At 41.4% G+C, this 18,970-nt stretch overlaps 1 protein-coding gene across 1 annotated transcript in view; it reads left to right on the top strand.

The window, feature by feature from the left end:
• LOC143983030 (multidrug and toxin extrusion protein 2-like) overlaps nucleotides 1-18,970 on the top strand; it is a 197,111-nt gene that overhangs the window by 115,253 nt on the left and 62,888 nt on the right. The window contains exons 4-6 of the mRNA XM_077482257.1: nucleotides 5,911-6,059; nucleotides 7,721-7,763; nucleotides 17,371-17,415. Coding sequence (XP_077338383.1) covers nucleotides 5,911-6,059; nucleotides 7,721-7,763; nucleotides 17,371-17,415 — 237 coding nt within the window. The remainder of the gene's footprint in view (nucleotides 1-5,910; nucleotides 6,060-7,720; nucleotides 7,764-17,370; nucleotides 17,416-18,970) is intronic.

Raw genomic sequence — 18,970 nt, 5'->3', positions numbered from 1 at the left:
GTCCCTGCGCAGTGTGCAGAGACGGAGCTGTCATCTCCCTGTTCAGCGGGGATTGACGGAGTGATCCCCACTGAGCAAACGGATATCCACGGGGCGGATCAGAACTGATCCGCCCCGTGTGAAAGGACCCTAAGATCTTCGGCCCCCAAAGGGTTGAACTTGGATATAGACCTAAATTGCTTTATAGCCAATCCTTAGGGACTTAGAGTAAATGTAAAAGATGTAGGTATCACCTAATATATAGTTAAAAAACAACTACTTTCTATAAAAGTCTCTGTCCATTAAAGGATTATGAATAGTATCCCCAAATACCCGGGGGATATAAGCAAGAACTTACTCTATATAGGGGAACCTATACATGGTATTTGGGCTTTTTAGATAGACGTGTGTAAATTGTGGAGGTGCAGGACAAATAATATGGTGTGTGAAATTTGTAAGCATCAATGTATTATTTTCTTTCCTCCTCTCTTCCGTATGTTATGTACATACCAACAGCCTAGGGCTTATTTTAGATAACCTGATGCAGGCAAACAGGATGGCAGGTGGTAGTTTCCAAATACCGTCTTTCATGTATGTCTGCAACGATGGTTTCCATAGCGCATGATGACTTGTTAAAACGTCTATGGGGTAATATAACTAAGAACCTATTACAATTTAACTAATTATGGTATGACTAGTGAGACTTGAGGGGTATTAATATATATAAAATTATGAATAAAACAACGAGTCCTGCGCAAATCGTGCCACTCTTATAAAAATACAAATATATATATATATATATATATATATATATATATATATATATATATATATATATATATATATATATAAATATATAAAAAATGTAAAATGAAAACGTGAAACAGTCAATATATATATGAAAAAAATGAGTCCAAGAATCGCACACAAATGAGTGAGGATGAAATATGGAAAAAGCGGGACCAAATGCTACAAAGTCCACTAATCCAGGCTCTCAGAACTCTCACCTTAAGATGAAATAAGCAAGCAGATCAAATATAGCCCCAGAAACTTCTCCTTTGATTCACTGTATTAAGCCACTAAGGAAATGCAGGTGAAGGATGTGATAAAAACTTCCGCCACTAGAGGGCCAATCCCAGCATATAGGTATTGCACTGTAGATATTAACATCTATTCCGTAGTGTATGGCTCAAAAAAACAAAGGGGAGAGGGGGAAGGGGAGAGAGAGAGGGGACTCCAATAGTGTAGTAGTTTAAATAAGCAGATGTATTTATTAAAAAATAACCAAGACTCTCACATTTCCAAAAAATATAAAACACAGAGAGAGGAAGATGGTGGTCTGGCTCCCAAGGGAGTGGCCGTAGGACAAACCGAAAGTAGAGTAAGACTGGCGGAAGACGCCAGACCACCATCTTCCTCTCTCTGTGTTTTATATTTTTTTGAAATGTGAGAGTCTTGGTTATTTTTTAATAAATACATCTGCTTATTTAAACTACTACACTATTGGAGTCCCCTCTCTCTCTCCCCTTCCCCCTCTCCCCTTTGTTTTTTCGAGCCATACACTACGGAATAGATGTTAATATCTACAGTGCAATACCTATATGCTGGGATTGGCCCTCTAGTGGCGGAAGTTTTTATCACATCCTTCACCTGCATTTCCTTAGTGGCTTAATACAGTGAATCAAAGGAGAAGTTTCTGGGGCTATATTTGATCTGCTTGCTTATTTCATCTTAAGGTGAGAGTTCTGAGAGCCTGGATTAGTGGACTTTGTAGCATTTGGTCCCGCTTTTTCCATATTTCATCCTCACTCATTTGTGTGCGATTCTTGGACTCATTTTTTTCATATATATATTGACTGTTTCACGTTTTCATTTTACATTTTTTATATATTTATATATATATATATATTTTTATTTTTATAAGAGTGGCACGATTTGCGCAGGACTCGTTGTTTTATTCATTTCACTTGATAGTTTGTGTTCACTATTTTGTCCCGCTGCATTTTTTGCACTATTAATTAGCACTTGCACTTTTTATCACTTTATGGTTTACATGCTATTTATCTTTTTTGCGTATTTTCTATTTATTAGTTGAACACATATTTAGATATTTATTCACTTTAGTCACTTTATTACCTAGTGGCGCGAGGGCTCATTTTTTATATATATAAAATTATGCCCTTGGGGGTAACAATATATGTAAAGTAGCCCCCTTCTTTAGGTCAAATGGGGTAAATATAGAGTCTTTTTCTACCCTGTAGTTTTGAAAAATTCTCTGGAAATTTACAGGATAATATCTGGATTGCAATGGTGGAACTAATGATTTAATTAATACTGATAGTAAGAATAGTATGTCTGGGGAGATATAAAATATGGCCAATAGCTTCCTTCTGGTCCAATAAGGGTACATATGGCCTTTTCAATTTTATCTTTAGTTTAAAAAAACCCTCCTCCCTTCAGTTTTACAGGGTAATATCAGATTGATAGTGTTGTTGCTTATCATAGTATATAGCAACCTATGCCGAATGTTATACTAACGGACCACTGGGGCAAGGGCATTAGGCCTTTTGGAAGTGGCAATTTCTTTAAGTTAGGTATATATATGAGTAACGAAATACTGGGGCGACTAATGGTCACTATCGGAATCCCGTAGGAGGAATGGGTTTCTACCTTTATAGCTTCCCCCTTTTTTACTTTACATTTCTATGTGTACCTCTCTCTCTCTCTCCTTTTTTCCCTTTATTTTTATCACATTGTAGTTAGTTTCAGGTATTTTTTAGTGATGCACTTTTTGTGTATCATAAATTTTGGGCTTTATGTCTTCGGTTGTTTCCATCTTACATTCCCTCTTGGTACACAGTGATTTGATTGGGATGAGTGACGTGGAACACACCCTCCCCCTAATGATTGGTTAGAGGCTTGGGAGGAGGGTGTTTGGTTCTCCTTATAGACTATGGTGTGTGGTGGCGTGGCACCGTTGCTGAGGACGTCTATGACGAAACGCGTACAACGGAGCCACGCACACCACGTCACTTCCGGTCTGTCGAGGAGCGCAGCTGGAACGCACGCCACTCACGACCATACTCGATAGAGGCGGTACATACTAATGTTAATGCTGCAGCGATATATATTTACAAATGAACTTTTTTGTTCTTATGCTGGTTTTTGCATTTGGACTTTTTTACCTCAGAAACAAGGACTATTGGCCCCTAGAAGAACTTGGGAACATGTGGTAACCATCTAGCTCCTTTTCTTTTTTAAAGAGAGACCCATGTTATGGTCCTTTCTGTATCTTGTCTAGCAGGTTCCAATATGCACTAGCCTGCAGGGCATATGTAATTAATTTTTTTTATAATATTTTGTATTTTTGTTTTTTGTGTTTTTAATTTTATATTTTATTCTTTATTTTACACAATTATTTTCTTGCTGCTAAGGCACTTGTTCAATAAAATATTGGCCTAAGAGTAACCCCCCCTTTTTTTTGGGTATTTCCTTTTTTCAAAGAGACATTATATCTTACAGTGTCCTTTCCTGTAAACTCCCCCTAGTATTATATAAATAGCTGCATAAAGCTTTTGGGAGTATCTGATAAAGGTCTTTTTAAAAAAAAACACACCCCGAAGTAACTGGCAGACTACACTATGAGCACCAATCTCTCTTCCCCCTGAGGAATGATCCTGTTTACCTAACATCGCTCTGTCAAAAAGGAGTACCACCGTTTGAGAGAAAAAACAAACACCATCAGAGTACCAAGCTCACAGCTGGGAGGGGGAACCATCAGAGCAGGCAAGGCGCACAGTGGTGGAGAGTCTATATGCCTATAACACCTTAGGGGGGACAAGGATCTGGTGAGTGGGGACCCAAAAGGGGCACAGAAGTCACTGGATATATGCAATCATGAAAGTCACTGTTCTTATTCCTTTTCATTTTGGGACTTTGAGTACCGTTGAAGCTTACAAGAAATTTGAACTTCACAATTGCACTGAGCACTTTTTTGGAACTATGTTTTTGTTTTTTTACAATTTCTTCCTCACAATGTTTTCAACATTAATGGGAGAGGACTATTGAGTATATACATAACTTATTGTGATAATTAGTTTAGCTTATATTATAGTTTATGTATTGTATGGTTTTTGGACGGCACATTCTACCCCCTTTTCTTGTATAAGGATCCAGACTGACGTGTTTGGAGCTTACTTGCACAACATTTCATAGTATCGCTTTGCACTTTATATTGTTTTCTGCAGCACCTATGCACCTTATGAACCTACTATACATATATATTTCTTATGCACATATGCACTTTATTAGTTTATAACCTTTTTTCACATATATGGTAAACATTATACTAGTAGCACTAAGTTTGGAGACCAGAAAACTCCCCTTAGACATAATTTAGGGGAACAGGGTATGAGGAGTTTTCTCTTGCCTACTCTCCAGATAGGTACGCTATATACAAATACAGGGGCGCTCTGTGCTTCCTCCTTTTTAGTTGTCTCTACCTGTTCCCTTCTCTGGGATTAATATATTTTTTACTTTAATTACCAATACACATATAGATGACAGAGGGGTATATTTATTAGCTTTACTTTCTTTATAAACAAGCACTTGTTAAGAAGGGTTAGTCAACCTGATAGAGGGAACAGGTAACGCAGTAGAGGCTAGCCCGGCTTAAGACTATACACTATTACAGACCACTGACTCCACATAGAGTCTGTGGAAATAAAGGGCGGCAGCAACCTAACGTCTTCCCCCCCCCCTCCTATCGTTCTTCCTTCATCTTCCCCTTCCCCTCCCCCCTTTCTTTCCCCTTCCCCCTTTCTCCCCTCTCCTAAGCGTGGCCACCCACACATACAATTTACTTACATCTTTGACTAATGATCCCAGCACCACCTCTGCAGCTGCCCCTTTCTCCAGCCCTCTTGGCTGAATTTTCACAGTCCTCCTAGACTAACTCTGAATCTATCTCAGACTGCTCTCACCCAGTTCTCTCAGGCTGCCTCTCAGTCTTCCCCAGTAACACTCAGCAGCCCACTTGGCTGTCTCCCTCCCTGGAGATTTGCCTGGCAGTGTTCTCCTCCTGCTGTCCTAACTCCTGCTCCCGTGCCACTGGTCAGACAGCCTCCTAACACTCGATCCCCATCTTCCACCTGAGCTCCACTGCCCCAGCTACGCTGACCCTGAGTATTTGATGGGCCTGCCCCCTGTCATCCATCTGTTGGGGATTGGTCGGAGCTCTCATGAATATCCCAGGCAGCTCCTCCTCATCTCCAGTGCCATTCTTCTAGAATCTTCTCCAAGTTTCTAGAAGTAGGGGGAGGTATCAGAGGTGGTGCCTGTGAGTCACCCAGCCCACTCTGAGTATCTGCCCAGACCCAGATAAAAAAACACAGGCTCGACTGCCAGTCAAGCCTGAACAGCTTGTCTAATCTAACAACAAAAATCCAGCATTCTAGCAAGGGGGTGCTGCAATAAAAAAAAAAAAAAACGTTTTATTACTCAGGTAGTTACGTTATCTTTATACATGAGTGTTGATCTGCCTGCCTTTTTCTGCTCACCACCTACCCTTATTGTTGTGTGTATTTTATGTGTGGCCCGAGACAAATAATCTTCTTCCAATGTGGCCCAGGAAGGTCAAAAGGTTGACTCCTGGATTAAAGCTTTCTATGATCTGCATGACATTATCTGGATCAAGTCACTGTCTGCCAAGCTACTAGACTATAAATTAAGCTATCTCACCAAAAGTGGATCAGTTATAGAAAACATAGTTTCAGTGCTTAGATTGCAGAAGCACAATACTCTCTGAAAACAGTTCACAGAATTGTATTTCCGGCACTGTATTTAGCCGTTTGCCTGGAGTTTTGTATCAACTTCCATTCATTATCTAGCATAACATTAGCCTCATATGTACGCATATACTCATTCTTTCAGACATACGGCAGCAAGAATTTGAAGCGAGTGGGAACAATCCTGCAGAGAGGAATTCTTATTCTAATGCTGTGCTGCTTCCCCTGTTGGGCAATATTTATTAATACAGAGCAGGTATTGCTACTGTTCAAACAGAATCCAGATATTGCAAGGTTAGTGTTATCCCCTTCTTCCTTTTACCTTTAACAAACGATATGTATGAAATAGCTTTATCCTGGAATTCAATATTTTTTAACTAAACTTAAAACGTTAAAAAAAGAGAGTAAATGAACCAGTGCAACAAACAAAATAAACAGAGGAAAAAACATACATAACATGCAATGTACAATGAAACCCTATGGATAATTAAATTGGGCACATAAACAATGGGGTAAGTGCAACTTTCAGTAACTAAACTGTGATAAGAGGGAAGGGGGGAATAAAAGTCCGTAAGTCCAATGGGAAAAGATAAAAAAATAAAGGTGGCGGCCTTCCTCAGAGACAGACTCTGTGATAGGGTTGCCACCTTTTCTTCAAGTCAAACCCAAACACTTTAGCGGCGCACAGCAATTTATTTTTATACATATATTTTGCTATTAAATAGCATTTCTAATCACATGAAGTTAATAACAAGAGTCCCCTTTTACATCAGATTCCAGAGACTTCCCCTTTTACGCCTGAACTCACAGAGTTCCCTTTCACTGTAAGGGGGGACTCTGCAGACTCTGATGTAAGGGAGCACTCTGGGGACTCTAACATAAGGGATGCTCTTGGAACCCTGATTCAAGGGGGAACACTGAGAACTTGGATATACGGAGAGGATTCTGATGTAAGGGGAAATACTGTGGCCTCCGGTGTAAAAGGAAACTCTGATGTACGGAGAGGACTCTGCTGTAAACGGTAACACTGTGGCCTCTGGTGTAAAGGGGAACTCTGATGTAAGGGGTCCTCTGAGAACCCTGATTTGCCTTAGTGTACTTACTCACTCACCCCTTGGCAGCACCTCTCATCCAGATGTATCTTAGGCTGCTGGACTTCATATTTCTGGCCCCCACCTTTTCTGAGGCACAGTGCTGGAGATTGGAATGTTGGCAGACAAAGAGGGGTAGTGGAAAGAGGAGTAAATCGAGCCCTCTCTCCTCTCCCATCTGTGTGTGTTTGGGGGGATTATTGGTGCCAGCTTTGGGCAGTGTGAAAGCGAGCGTAACAGACACTCTCAGCTGAGACAACTGCTTGCCATCATTCAATAAAGGAGTGGCTGGCGATGGAGTTTCAGCAGAGACAGCATAGAAGACAACATAAATATTTCAGCAATAGATGCATTCTTTATTTTTAAAGTGGCTGGACAGGTTATTTAAATTAAAAAAATATATTAAACTGGAAAGTTGTTTCAAGGGAAATCAAATATATATATTCCAAACTTTGAGGTTGCACAAACTATTAATCATGGGTGAATGCTGATAAACTTTGGAAATATGGTCGCTCTGAGTTTTCTTGTCTTTTCAATGCTCCATGGAGTTTTACTCTCCCTGCTGTAACATAATGAGAATCATTCTGCTTGCTACATTCTCTGTACTACAACCATCCATGCATTGATGAATTGTTGATCAGTTTTGAAATTCCATTAGCAATGTTTCTATGGAAATACTTTTAAAAATACTTTTAAAATCAGAGGTGTATTTTGAAAACGTGTTCTTCCCTACATTTCTTTGGCATGCTGTTCGCACTAAATAGGTGAGAAAAAGCAGAAACACCTATATAAATTGATAAGATAATAGATGTATTAATAAAATATCCATATTATAATATAGGACATATTCATTGTTTTTTTTAGGTTAACACAAAAATATGTGATGATCTTTTTACCTGGTCTACCTGTAAGTTGTTTTGTTTATGTAATGCATCCTGTCTCTTGTGCTCACATGACACTTCCTTCTTTATATACACATATTCTAATTTGTTTTAGCTATTGCTGTCCAGTGGTAGTGTGTCTTGCCAAGAACAACAAAGTCAAAAGAGTGCTTTGTATTTATAGGTGCACCTGGAAGGAGGTTGAACTTAAAGTAGATCTATAAGCAAAACTTTTTTTTCCATTTTCGATAGAGCAAGGGAGGGTTATAGACCTGTCAATTTTTTTTTTTTTTTTTTTTTTTTGCCACCTGTGACCCATAGCACATATTTCCCTTCACTTCCTGCCCCAGACCCAAACAGGAAGTGGGAGGAAATCCCTGCAAATTTAAGGAATTCCTTGGTGACCCCCATTGGAAGATTTCCTCTCTATTACTTTTCTGGGGACAACCCAAAATTTGGGATTTTCTTTTACTTTCCCTTTTAAAGATAATGCTAGACAGGACAAATAGGGAGGGTGAATCTCCCTAATGGGGACACAGACAGCAATAAAAAGTGACAAGTGTGTCACTCCATCTGCACAAAACTAAGAAAACATTTTTTGCCTTTAGTCATACTTTAAATATCTAATTGTCAGACAAGAGTATTTTCAGGAAGCTGCAACAGATGACCAGATCTGCATAGCTACACAAGGAAACTGAGACCAGACTGTATATACAGTGCATCCGGAAAGTATTTACTGTGTTTCACTTTTTCCATATTTAGTTTTTTATAGTCTTATTCCAAAATGGATTACATTAATTATTTATTTCAACAATGTTTGTTTGAAATCTTTGCAAATGTATTAAAAAAAATTACACGTACATAAGTATTCACAGCCTTTGCTCAATACTTTGTTGAAGCACCTTTGGCACAAATTACAGCTCAAGTCTTTTTTGATCCCATTCACTTTGGGAGGGCGAGCCATGGCCGTGTAAGATCTTCTGAAATGGGCCGAGCTTTTCCTTGCCTGCCGCAAGATGTCCTGGACCCCAGGGTATTTGACAACGAATCACTGCACGAAAAAAGTTTAAGACGTGTGCCATGCATGGGACATGTGTAATTTTGCCCTGTTTCAATGCGCTAAGCAGATTGGTACCGTTGTCACACACCACTTTACCAACTGTCAAATTGAGCGGTTTTAGCCACTGCCGCATATGCCTGTGAACGCAAAGCTGAAAGGAGTGCAGGGCCAGTGTGGCTCTTGGCTTCCAGGCACAACAGACGCAGCACAGCATGGCAACGTCTCACCTGGCATGTCGAATAGGTTCTGGGGATCATGGGCAGTGCAGCAGAAGAGACGCTAGCAGCGGAAAAGGAGGAGTCAGCCGAGGAGGAGAGGGAGGATGGAGTAGGGGGAGAAGAAGAACAGCCAGGCCTGCATGCAATCCGTGGCGGTAAAAAACAAATCTACATGGGTGCCACGGGTTACATGCTTGAGGGCTGTCAGAAGGTTCACCCAGTGGGCAGTAAAAGTTATATACTTTCCCTGCCTGTGTTTGCTAGACCACGTGTCTGTGGTCATATGTATCTTGGCACCGACACTGTGTGCCAGAGATACATTCACTTGCCGCTGAACATGGCCATATAGCTCTGGGATGCCCTTCTGTGAGAATTTCTTCCTTCCTGGGAACTTCCATTGTGGTGTTCCAAAGGGCACAAATTTTCCAAAGGCCTCCGAGTCCACCAGTTTATATGGCAGTAGTTGGTGGGCTAACAGTTCTGACAAGCCAGCGGTCAACCGTTGGGCAAGAGGGTTATCCGGCGTCATCATTTTTTTACGATCGAACATTTGGCCCATGGAAACCTGCCTTTTTCCAGAAAAACGTGAGGATGGCATGATGGTAGGTGGAGTGGAGGACAATTCTGAGGAGAGAGGAGAAGGAGAAGTAGAAGAGGCTGGACGGTGAGAGCCTGAAGTGTGGCTTTTTTGGGTTCTGTTGCTCCCACTGGGCTTGGTGATGGCAGCTCATGTGCCTTCTTAAGGCGGTCGTCCCTAGGTGAGTGTTGGGCTTACCGCAACTTATGCGTTGACTGCAAAGCTGCAGATGGCAACACTATTGTCAGCAGTAGACATGTTAAAAAAAGCCCACACTGTGGAGCCATGTACCGTTATCCTGGGAGCACCAGATGTGACCGTACATGGTTGAAAAATAAACTTGAGAAAACAAGTGCATTACCACAAAAGGTCACTAGATGGCAGCATGTGAACTAAATATAAACGTCCATAGAAAATGGTTAGGAAAACAGTCTATATAAAATCTATGCCCCTTTAGGGCAGCACAAGCTGGGCCACTCAAGGCCATTCACAGAGGTTTCCCATAGCCATTCCTTTGTTATCTTGGTTGTGTATTGTCCTGTTGGAAGATGAACCAAAAGCGAGCTCTGGAGCAGATTTTCATCAAGGATGTCTCTGTACATTGCTGCATTCATCTTTCCCTTGATCCTAACAAGTATCCCAGTTCCTACCGCTAAAAAATATCCCCACAGCATGATGCTGTCACCACCATGCTTCACTGTAGGGATGGTATTGGCCGGGTAATGAGCAGTGCCTAGTTTCCTCCAGACACGACACTTGCCATTCAGGCCCTAAGAGTTCAATCTTTGTTTCATCAGACCAGAGAATTTTGTTTCACATTGTCTGAGAGTCCTTCGGGTGCCTTTTGGCAAACTTCAGGTGGGCTGTCATGCGTCTTTTACTGAGGAGTGACTTCCGTCTGGCCACTCTACCATACAGGCCTGATTGGTGGAGTCCTACAGAGATGGTTGTTCTTCTGTAGGATTTCCTCTCTCCACAGAGAAATGCTGGAGCTCTTTCAGAGTGACCATCAGATCCTTGGTCACCTCCCTGACTAAGGCCCTTCTCCACCGATCGCTCAATTTGGCCGAGTGGCCTGCTCTAGGAAGAGTCCTGGTGGTTCCAAACTTCTTCCATTTACAGATGATGCCACTGTGCTTATTGAGACCTTCAATGCTGCAGATATGTTTCTGTACCCTTCTCCAGATCTATGCCTTGATACAATCCTGTCTCAGAGGTCTACAGACAATTCCTTGGACTTCATGGCTTGGTTTGTGCTCTGACATGCATTGTTAACTGTGGGACCTTATTTAGACAGGTGTGTGCCTTTCCAAATCATGTCCAATCAACTGAATTTACCACTGGTGGGCTCCAATTAAGTTGTAGAAACATCTCAAGGATGATCAGTGGAAACAGAATGCACATGAGCTTAATTTTGAGTGTCATGGCAAAGATGATTTTTTTATTTTTTATAAATTTGCAAAGATTTCAAACAATCTTCTTTCATGTTGTCATTATAGGGTATTGTTTCTAGAATTTTGAGGAAAATAATTAATTGAATGCATTTTGGAATAAGGCTGTAACATAACAAAATGTGCAAAAAGTAAAGAGCCATGAATACTTTCCAGATGCACTGTAGTAAAGTGAATTTATTAATAGTAAAGCAAAAAGAAATCCACATACCAGCAAACAATAAACACAAAAAATACATAAAACGAAGTAACAGAAACCTAACAAGGTAACTATATATACTATGTACAATGCATATATAGAAGATGGTGAGTACAGGTCACAGGGAATCCCAGAGATGTCAGAAAGGGGGAGAATCAGGACTGGGTACAGGAACAAGAGGAGCAGGGTGCAGGGTACAGGATGCAGGGCTAGAGCAGGAGCAGGATAAAACAGCATGCAGTATTTGGCAGCAAGCAAGGCAAATCAAAACACTGACAAAGTGACCTAGCAGAGGAGATCCTTACAAAAAGTGTAGCTTCTGACTTAAAGAGGAAGTAAACCCTGATGAGTTTACTTCCTCTTTCATTCCCTGCAAAGGCAAAGCATACTATGCATCGCATAGTAGCCCATTATGTGTTACTTACCTGACACAGGAGCCAGCGAAGTCACTGCTGTCCCCTGTAGTCTGACGCATCCATCTTCTCGGTGGGGTCTCGTAGCTCCGCCGCTGTCATTCGGCGAAGCCGTGATGTCACTCCCGCGCATGCACACGGGAGCCAAGACGCGTGCCAGTGCGCGGCATCTTCGTCATCGACGATGCCACGCTCAGTGCGCCTGCGCGCCGCTGTCTACGGCGCATGCGCCGTAGACAGCGGTGCCCGTCTTCGTGCAAATATCTCCTAAACCGTATAGGCCATTTTCTCTACCACCTTTGGTTCGCTGGCTCCGGCTGTGACCGCTAGGTGCCCACTGCGCATGTGCAAGCTCTTTGACCAGTCCCAGAAGACTGCAGGGAAGCCGTGGGGGAGGACAATTTGGGACATTTGGGAGCTGGTACCTGTCAAAACCAGGTAGAAGAGGAGCGGGGGAGTCCTAAAAGTGTAACTTTTCCTTTTGGGTGAAGCTCTGCTTTTCAACAACCAGCATCAGGTAGAAACTGATTACCGGAGACTGCTGTGTACTGGGAGACACCTGCTGGTGGACATTGCACTACCATTTTCCAACCAGGGAACCACAGTGCCACCAGCAGGTGAACAAGGTCCTGATAAGAATGTTTTAAAAAATTGACCAAGGGCAGGGCAAGTAGTGTTCATGCAGAGCTGAAAGACAGGCAAAGGTGAGGACAGATGGCATTTGGGCAAAAGATCAAGGCAGGCCACAGACAGAAAAATAACAGAGACTAGTGACCAGGCTAGGGATTTATATAGATATTCCAAAACTCGTAAAGACATGCTGAACTCTTTTGTTCAGCGATTAGTGAGGTCTACTGTGCTTATGAGCAGGCTAAAGTGCTGCATCTAAATATTGCCAGTAAAGGGCATAGACATTCACCAAATTATAGCAAATCTAGCCTGAATAGAAAACCTCCATCATATAAGCAGGCTATGCACATGGAGAGTAGACAGCTGTGCCTTGTGGGAACTACTGGCTCCTTTCCGCTGCTGTCTCCCTCTTTCATATTTACAGTCCTAACTAATGCTATGTAAATTGCATGGATATGTAATTTTTTAATTATTTTACTGTTTGTGTGTTTTATTACCTGTTTTATTTGTTTTGTGTGTTTCTTTTTTCGATTCTGGAGTGCTTACCATATGCTACTAAACATGCTGTAGTGCACTGATTTCTCAAGTGGGGTGTATTTAATTTGGTTTGTGAACATTATTTGCATCTTTTTTATATCATTACAGTCAAGGTGTTGTACTGTGTTTGACCACATGGAGGAAAATTCTCCTCACTTGCTGCCACACTAACCACTGGCTCTGGGGTAGGAAATAAGGAAAATATCCTTATTGGCTACACAGACAACTATAAAAAAAAAGCACATCAGGGGCTCACTCTATTAAAAGACTCACTCTATAAAAAGAAGACAGCGTTCTGTCTTTATGCTGACAGATGCTCTCAATAGCCGTGTTGGTATTGGTTTGGTGCAGTTTAAACACATCTTGGTAGGACACGATGAGCAAAGCAGGTCAAACTCAACCTCTGAACTGCCATGTATTCTGCTTCATTAAAGTCAATAGTATTTTATTTTATCATCTATTGAGGGACACAGGAATTGTGAAACATTTCCACTATATGCTGCTGCCTATAAGTGGTTTGTGCACAGAAAAAAAAGGTTGAAGGCCAGACCCCTTATAACTCTACCTCTAACCATGCATCAGTTTTCTAGGAGGTTGGACAAACTTTTTATACTTATTTTTTTCCTCAGTCAAATTACTTGGTACACTGTAGATATTTTTTCTTCAGTGGCTTCAATCGAGAGTTTGAAAATGCTGCTTGAGCTAGTCTGTACACAGCAGCTATGCAGTTGAACATGTTCATACCAAAACCTTTGGAGGCAATTCCTGGTTTGGTCGGACAGGGTCACTGTGAGCTAGCCTGGAAACAACTCCTGGGCCCACTCAAAACTGAACAAGAGCATTTTCTTTTTAAGAAAGGTTTACGAATGGGTAGTTTATGCCCAGTGTAGATGCTGTAGATGCTCCAGTGTTCCACTACAGTGTTCAAAGGTGTACTTACCTCTGGTGACATCTTTCTTCTTTAGATCTTAGTCTGAGCCCTACATCCTGCTTTGGTGGTAACTCTGGTCTTATAATAAATATTAGCAGATTGGATTATACTTCTTAGAGAACCGCATTATGGAGTGAGTGGAGTAGATGTTGAAAGCCATGTGCTTTAGCTACTACAGTTTATCACAAATCTCTGAACCTTTGTCCCACATAGAATTGATACCTTCTGCAGCTCACAGGCTAATTGCTAACAGGTGACATCTATTTCAGCTACATTGTCAGCTTGTTTCCTGTGCATCTTATGGTTAATCAGGCCTCCCGAGGTTCCCGCACTCTGTTCCTGTCTTAATAGGAGCCTGTCTTGCGGATTTATTCCCTAAAAGGGTATTTCCTCTCCTCTGGGAAATTGTGTCCTCAAAAAATGCAGACCCTCAATATTCCTTCTCCCCTGAGGGACCTTCTGAGTTACAGAATCACGTTGGAGCAGTTTCCACTGTTCCCTCTCCTAGCAGTATCCATTAGGAGCACTTGTAGTTATGGACAGAAGTGGACTTTATGTCAGCTTAGTGCCTTTTTTCTCCATTGTGGGATGCTTAGATGACCTTTCTTGAAAAGGGTCAGTTTTCTGGACTCTGATAGCCAGAATTCTTTGAGGGGCCCAACCTCTGCAAGTTTCCACTGGTTGGAGGCTACTGGATGTCTAGTGTTAGTAACTATTGGTTACCAATGAGGGAGGGTACCTAGGTAAGATCCTTGCTGAAGTACAAAACACCCTCAACCTCTTAAAGAGGAAGTAAAGGCAATAATTTTTTTTTTTTTTTTAAACACGCCCTGTAAGGCAAAGGCATAATGAGCTAGTATGCATAGCATACTAGCTCATTATGAATAACTTACCTGAGAACGAAGCCCCCAAGGCGGTCCTCCGTCTTCCTCTTCGCCGCTGCCATGTATCCTGGAGCAACTTCCGGGTCTCGCTGCTTCGGCGCTGTGATTCGCCGGAGCCGCGATGACGCCACTCCCACGCATGCACACGGGAGCTGACATTCGCGGCATATCACCGCGATCTGCGGCCTGCCCAGTGCGCCTGCGCGACGCTGTCTACGGCGCATGCGCCGTAGACAGCGGTGGCTGTGTTCGGGTAAATATCTCCTAAGCCGTATAGGTTTAGGAGATATTTCTTGGACCTACAGATAAGCCTTATATAAGCTTACCTGTAGGTCAAAGTTGGTTGTAAGCGTTTACAACCACTTTAAGGGTCTATGAAGTGGTTCCTTTTGTGTCCTACTTTAGTCGATTTGCATTGTCTATGGGAAGTTCCACAGAATGTCTTCCCTACTCCTGTTCTTAATCAGGTGACCAGAAAAGCCTGGCAGAGGGCTTTCACTGTCAGGTTATAGAGACACCATTGGGCGAATTGTTCTGCTTGCACTACTGTTTTTGCTGCATTTTATGGGGTGGCTGCCTTTCCACCTATGTCTAATTTGGTACAGGGTATTTCTTCCCTTTTGTTCATCAGTCTCAGACTTAAGGAGGAACTTATTTTACTATCCCCCCTCCTCTTACCTATAAAACTGGGTGGTGCAAAAAAATATTTTACAGATATGGTTAACCAGCAAGGTCCTCTAGGTATCCACTGCTTTGCCGCAACACACCAGGTCACGTGCAACTATCTTCTTCTGACTTCACTGGGGGGTGTCAGATGTCTCCTCTGGTGCAGTGGAACTGTGATAATGCACATGCACTATCATCATCAGGCAGGCAGTTGAAAATCCATGAATGGGCAGCCAGCCCCATTGATTATATGTTGCATGAGCTGTTGGGGGTATCTCAGAAAGCTGCAGACACATTCTATGCATTAAGATAAAAAGCCTTCTGTTTGCGGCAGCAACCCCTCCAGCCCCCTTTTACTTACCTGAGCCCTTTCTCTATCCAGCGATATCCATGAGTGCCTTGGCCATCTGGGATTCTCCCTCCTGATTGGCTAAGACACAGCAGCGGTGCCATTGGCTCCCGCTGCTGTCAAACTCAGTTAGCCAATTGGGAGAGAGAGGGGGCAGGGCCAAACTGCAGCTCTGTGTCTGACTGGATACACAGAGCTGCAGCTTGGCTCAGGTGTCCCAATAACAAGCTGCTTGCTGTGGCGACACTCAACAGGAGGGAGTGGCCAGGAGCTCCAGCCAGGGACGCAAGAAGAGAAGGCTCGGGGCTGTCCTGTGCAAAACCACTGCATAGAGCATAGAAGTATAATATGTTTGTTATTTTAATAGATTAAAAAAACAAGACTTTACAATCACTTTAAGTCAATGATCATCCACCTTGGGAAATTATATTAGTTTTCTATCTTGATTGTTTCCTATGAGATTGGATGTCTTTCTTATCTGATGCCTGGGGTCGAACATTTAAAAATTTTGCTTTTGCCATCCTCAGACCTCACTGGTCTTACCTTTAAACCTGTTGTCTGTTTTGATGCTGAGACACCTTCCAATGTTCTCTATATTGACCATTCTTGTTGCTTGTCTTTTCCTGTTGGTGGCTGATTTAGCTCACGGCTGGTACAGACATGGTCTCCTTTAAGGTAGTCATCACTTTTGGCAGCAACTCTTGTCCTTGTCTGAGCATCACATTGATTCTCTGCGACTTCCCCTGGATTGTTAGAAGTTCCCCTCTCATGTTGAGACCTTCACCTCTTCTTGTTCCGATTGGGGTATTTATGCTTCTGATTGTTGCAGGCATGGCCGTTTTAGAATTCTTAAATTCCTATGCCTCTCAATAGTTGATTACATTTTTTTTTTTGTGAACTTCCTGTAAAATACTTTTCTTGGATTTTACTTGGACACAAGTCCCATCTCTCTCTGATGGTTAGCCTTATTAACTGCTTGCTCACAAAACTGAGACATGATGGTTAAAGCTGGGGTTATTTAAGGCTACTTTCACACTGAGGAGCTTTACAGGCAGTTAAGCTCTAAAAATAGCGCCTGCAAAGCACCTTTCCTGTCACTGCAGTGTGCAAGCCTGAGTGCTTTCACACTGGAGCAGTGTGCTTGCGGGACATTAAAAAAGTCCTGTAAACAGCATCTTTGGGGCGTTCTAGGAACGGTGTATACACTGCTCCTAAAGCCCCCCTGCCCATTGAAATCAATGGGCAGTGCCGCTGAAGCACCTATGAAGCACTTCAGCAGCGGCAATTTGCGGGCCCCAATACCCGCCGCTTTACTGCTGATGCCCCCGCCCCAGTATGAAGCCCTTAGGGCTAAACTTTAGGGTTTTTTTCTGTTTGCCAGTGTCCAAACCTCCTGTAGGCAGCAGCAAATAACCCATTTCACAATTCAAAAATTCCAGTGTCCCTTGATGAACTAAAAAAAAAAAAAAAAAAGATTTTACAGTGCCTTATTTTTGCTGATCTGCATTTCATGCGCATTTCAAATGCATGTCAAATACAAGAAAATAACACCCATCAACATGAATTAACCTCAATTCTTGTCTCAGGGATCACCATCACTTGGACAGGAAGTCATAGAAAGTTTTACCCAACAGTCATAGACAGTACTAAAATACTTTTTTCTGTTCCACTGTGTATGCACTAAATTGTACGTTATATGCTTCTAATTTTCATTACAGGCAGTATTTCTCCATCAGTTGCAATCAAAATATTTACAAAATCAGGTAAACTCATATAAAGTTGAGCGTACATTATATAGATAACCGATTAGCTCCAGTTGTAGGCATCTTCTCCTACTAAACAATTTTAAATTATTAAAAAAAGACTTTTGATTAATCTCTTAGCCTAGTGTCTTTAATTTAGATATAGACCTAAAGGCATATTAAATAGTTTCTCTCCCAGCATCTGTTTACACTTCCTATTTTTTTACTTTTGCCCATGTTGTTCTTATAGTATTTTTAACCATGGAAAAGCATGGCACAAAACATGGAAACAGACTTTGAAATACACTGGGACTTAATTAGGATTAAAATGTGTGTTAATTGCTATGGGTTATATGTATTTCAACAATGTGCCATTTACTAAAAAGGAGATTGGGCAAGACATCCTATAATTACTGTATATGAAGAAAGCAGCAAGAATTGTGAATATTCTCAGTATCCCAAAGACATAGAATAAGTATCTTTTAAAATATCAAAGTTAATTAAACACATCTAAAAAAAAAAAAAACGATTTTAGATACAAAACTTAAAATTTCAAATTGTTAGACAAATTCTCCCCTCTGGCCTTAACATAGTTTTCATATTTTTTGGCATACATCCTATTGTGTTGAAGTGAACTTCAAAATAGAAATACAAGGGAATATACATACAGCAAATCCTCTAGATGTTTGGCGGTAATAGCCGCATCTTCAGGAGCGATGGGGCCATGAAACATCTAAAAAGGAGCAAGGCATACACATACACAGTAAATCATACAGTGATATGCATACGACCAAATTTCAACAATGTTAATTACATCATGGCCGGTTATGAGAGTGGCTAGAAGAGCTTATCCAAATACAGAGGATAACCACTGTGGCTAGGATCCCAAAACTGCTGGACCAAACTCTCCCTGTTGGTGGCGTTGGAAGCAATATCGGCTGGAGGGTACTTTTAAGGTTGACACTAAAAAGAGACAATTACATTTACCAAAAATATAACAAAAAATACAATTACTGACGCTCACATATAGGGCCAGAAGAGGTGAGAAATGGGGGATAATACCTACCCCTAATAAGGGGGTATTGCACACAAGGCAATGAGAAAGTAAATCTACAAGATGTCAGCTAGATGTTTAGCACAGTGTAAAAAAAAAAACATTAAAAACAAGAGATAGCCCTCAAAAAGGTTAAAAAAATTGGAAAAGAGGTGATACTCAGTAGTTTTACTCACCATCCAGGTGGTTTGTCAAAGAAAGGAAGCCCCATAGTAAAGGCCAGTGCACTATAAATACTCATATTGCCATTAGGAACAAACCAATAATATACAAAGAGTCTAATAAAAAGCCTACCGATATATAAAGAAAAGGCTTCCCCCTGAGTGGGTGGGATTTTAAATGACCATCAACTCCGGACACAAATGGACACAATAATATACAATTTTTATTCATAAATTAGACAATGTACATAATATTACCAGGAAGTGCAAATGGGCTAAACAATGTCCTCCTGGTATATTAATAAATAAACAAACATATATGTATACATATGTATATATGTATATATGTTTGTTTATGTTT

This window comes from Lithobates pipiens, unplaced genomic scaffold (genome assembly GCF_037356315.1).
Source record: "Lithobates pipiens isolate NorthernLeopardFrog02 unplaced genomic scaffold, aLitPip1_a1.2 Scaffold_16, whole genome shotgun sequence".
Lineage (NCBI taxonomy): Eukaryota > Metazoa > Chordata > Amphibia > Anura > Ranidae > Lithobates > Lithobates pipiens.
This window is presented reverse-complemented; position numbering and strand designations above follow the sequence as displayed.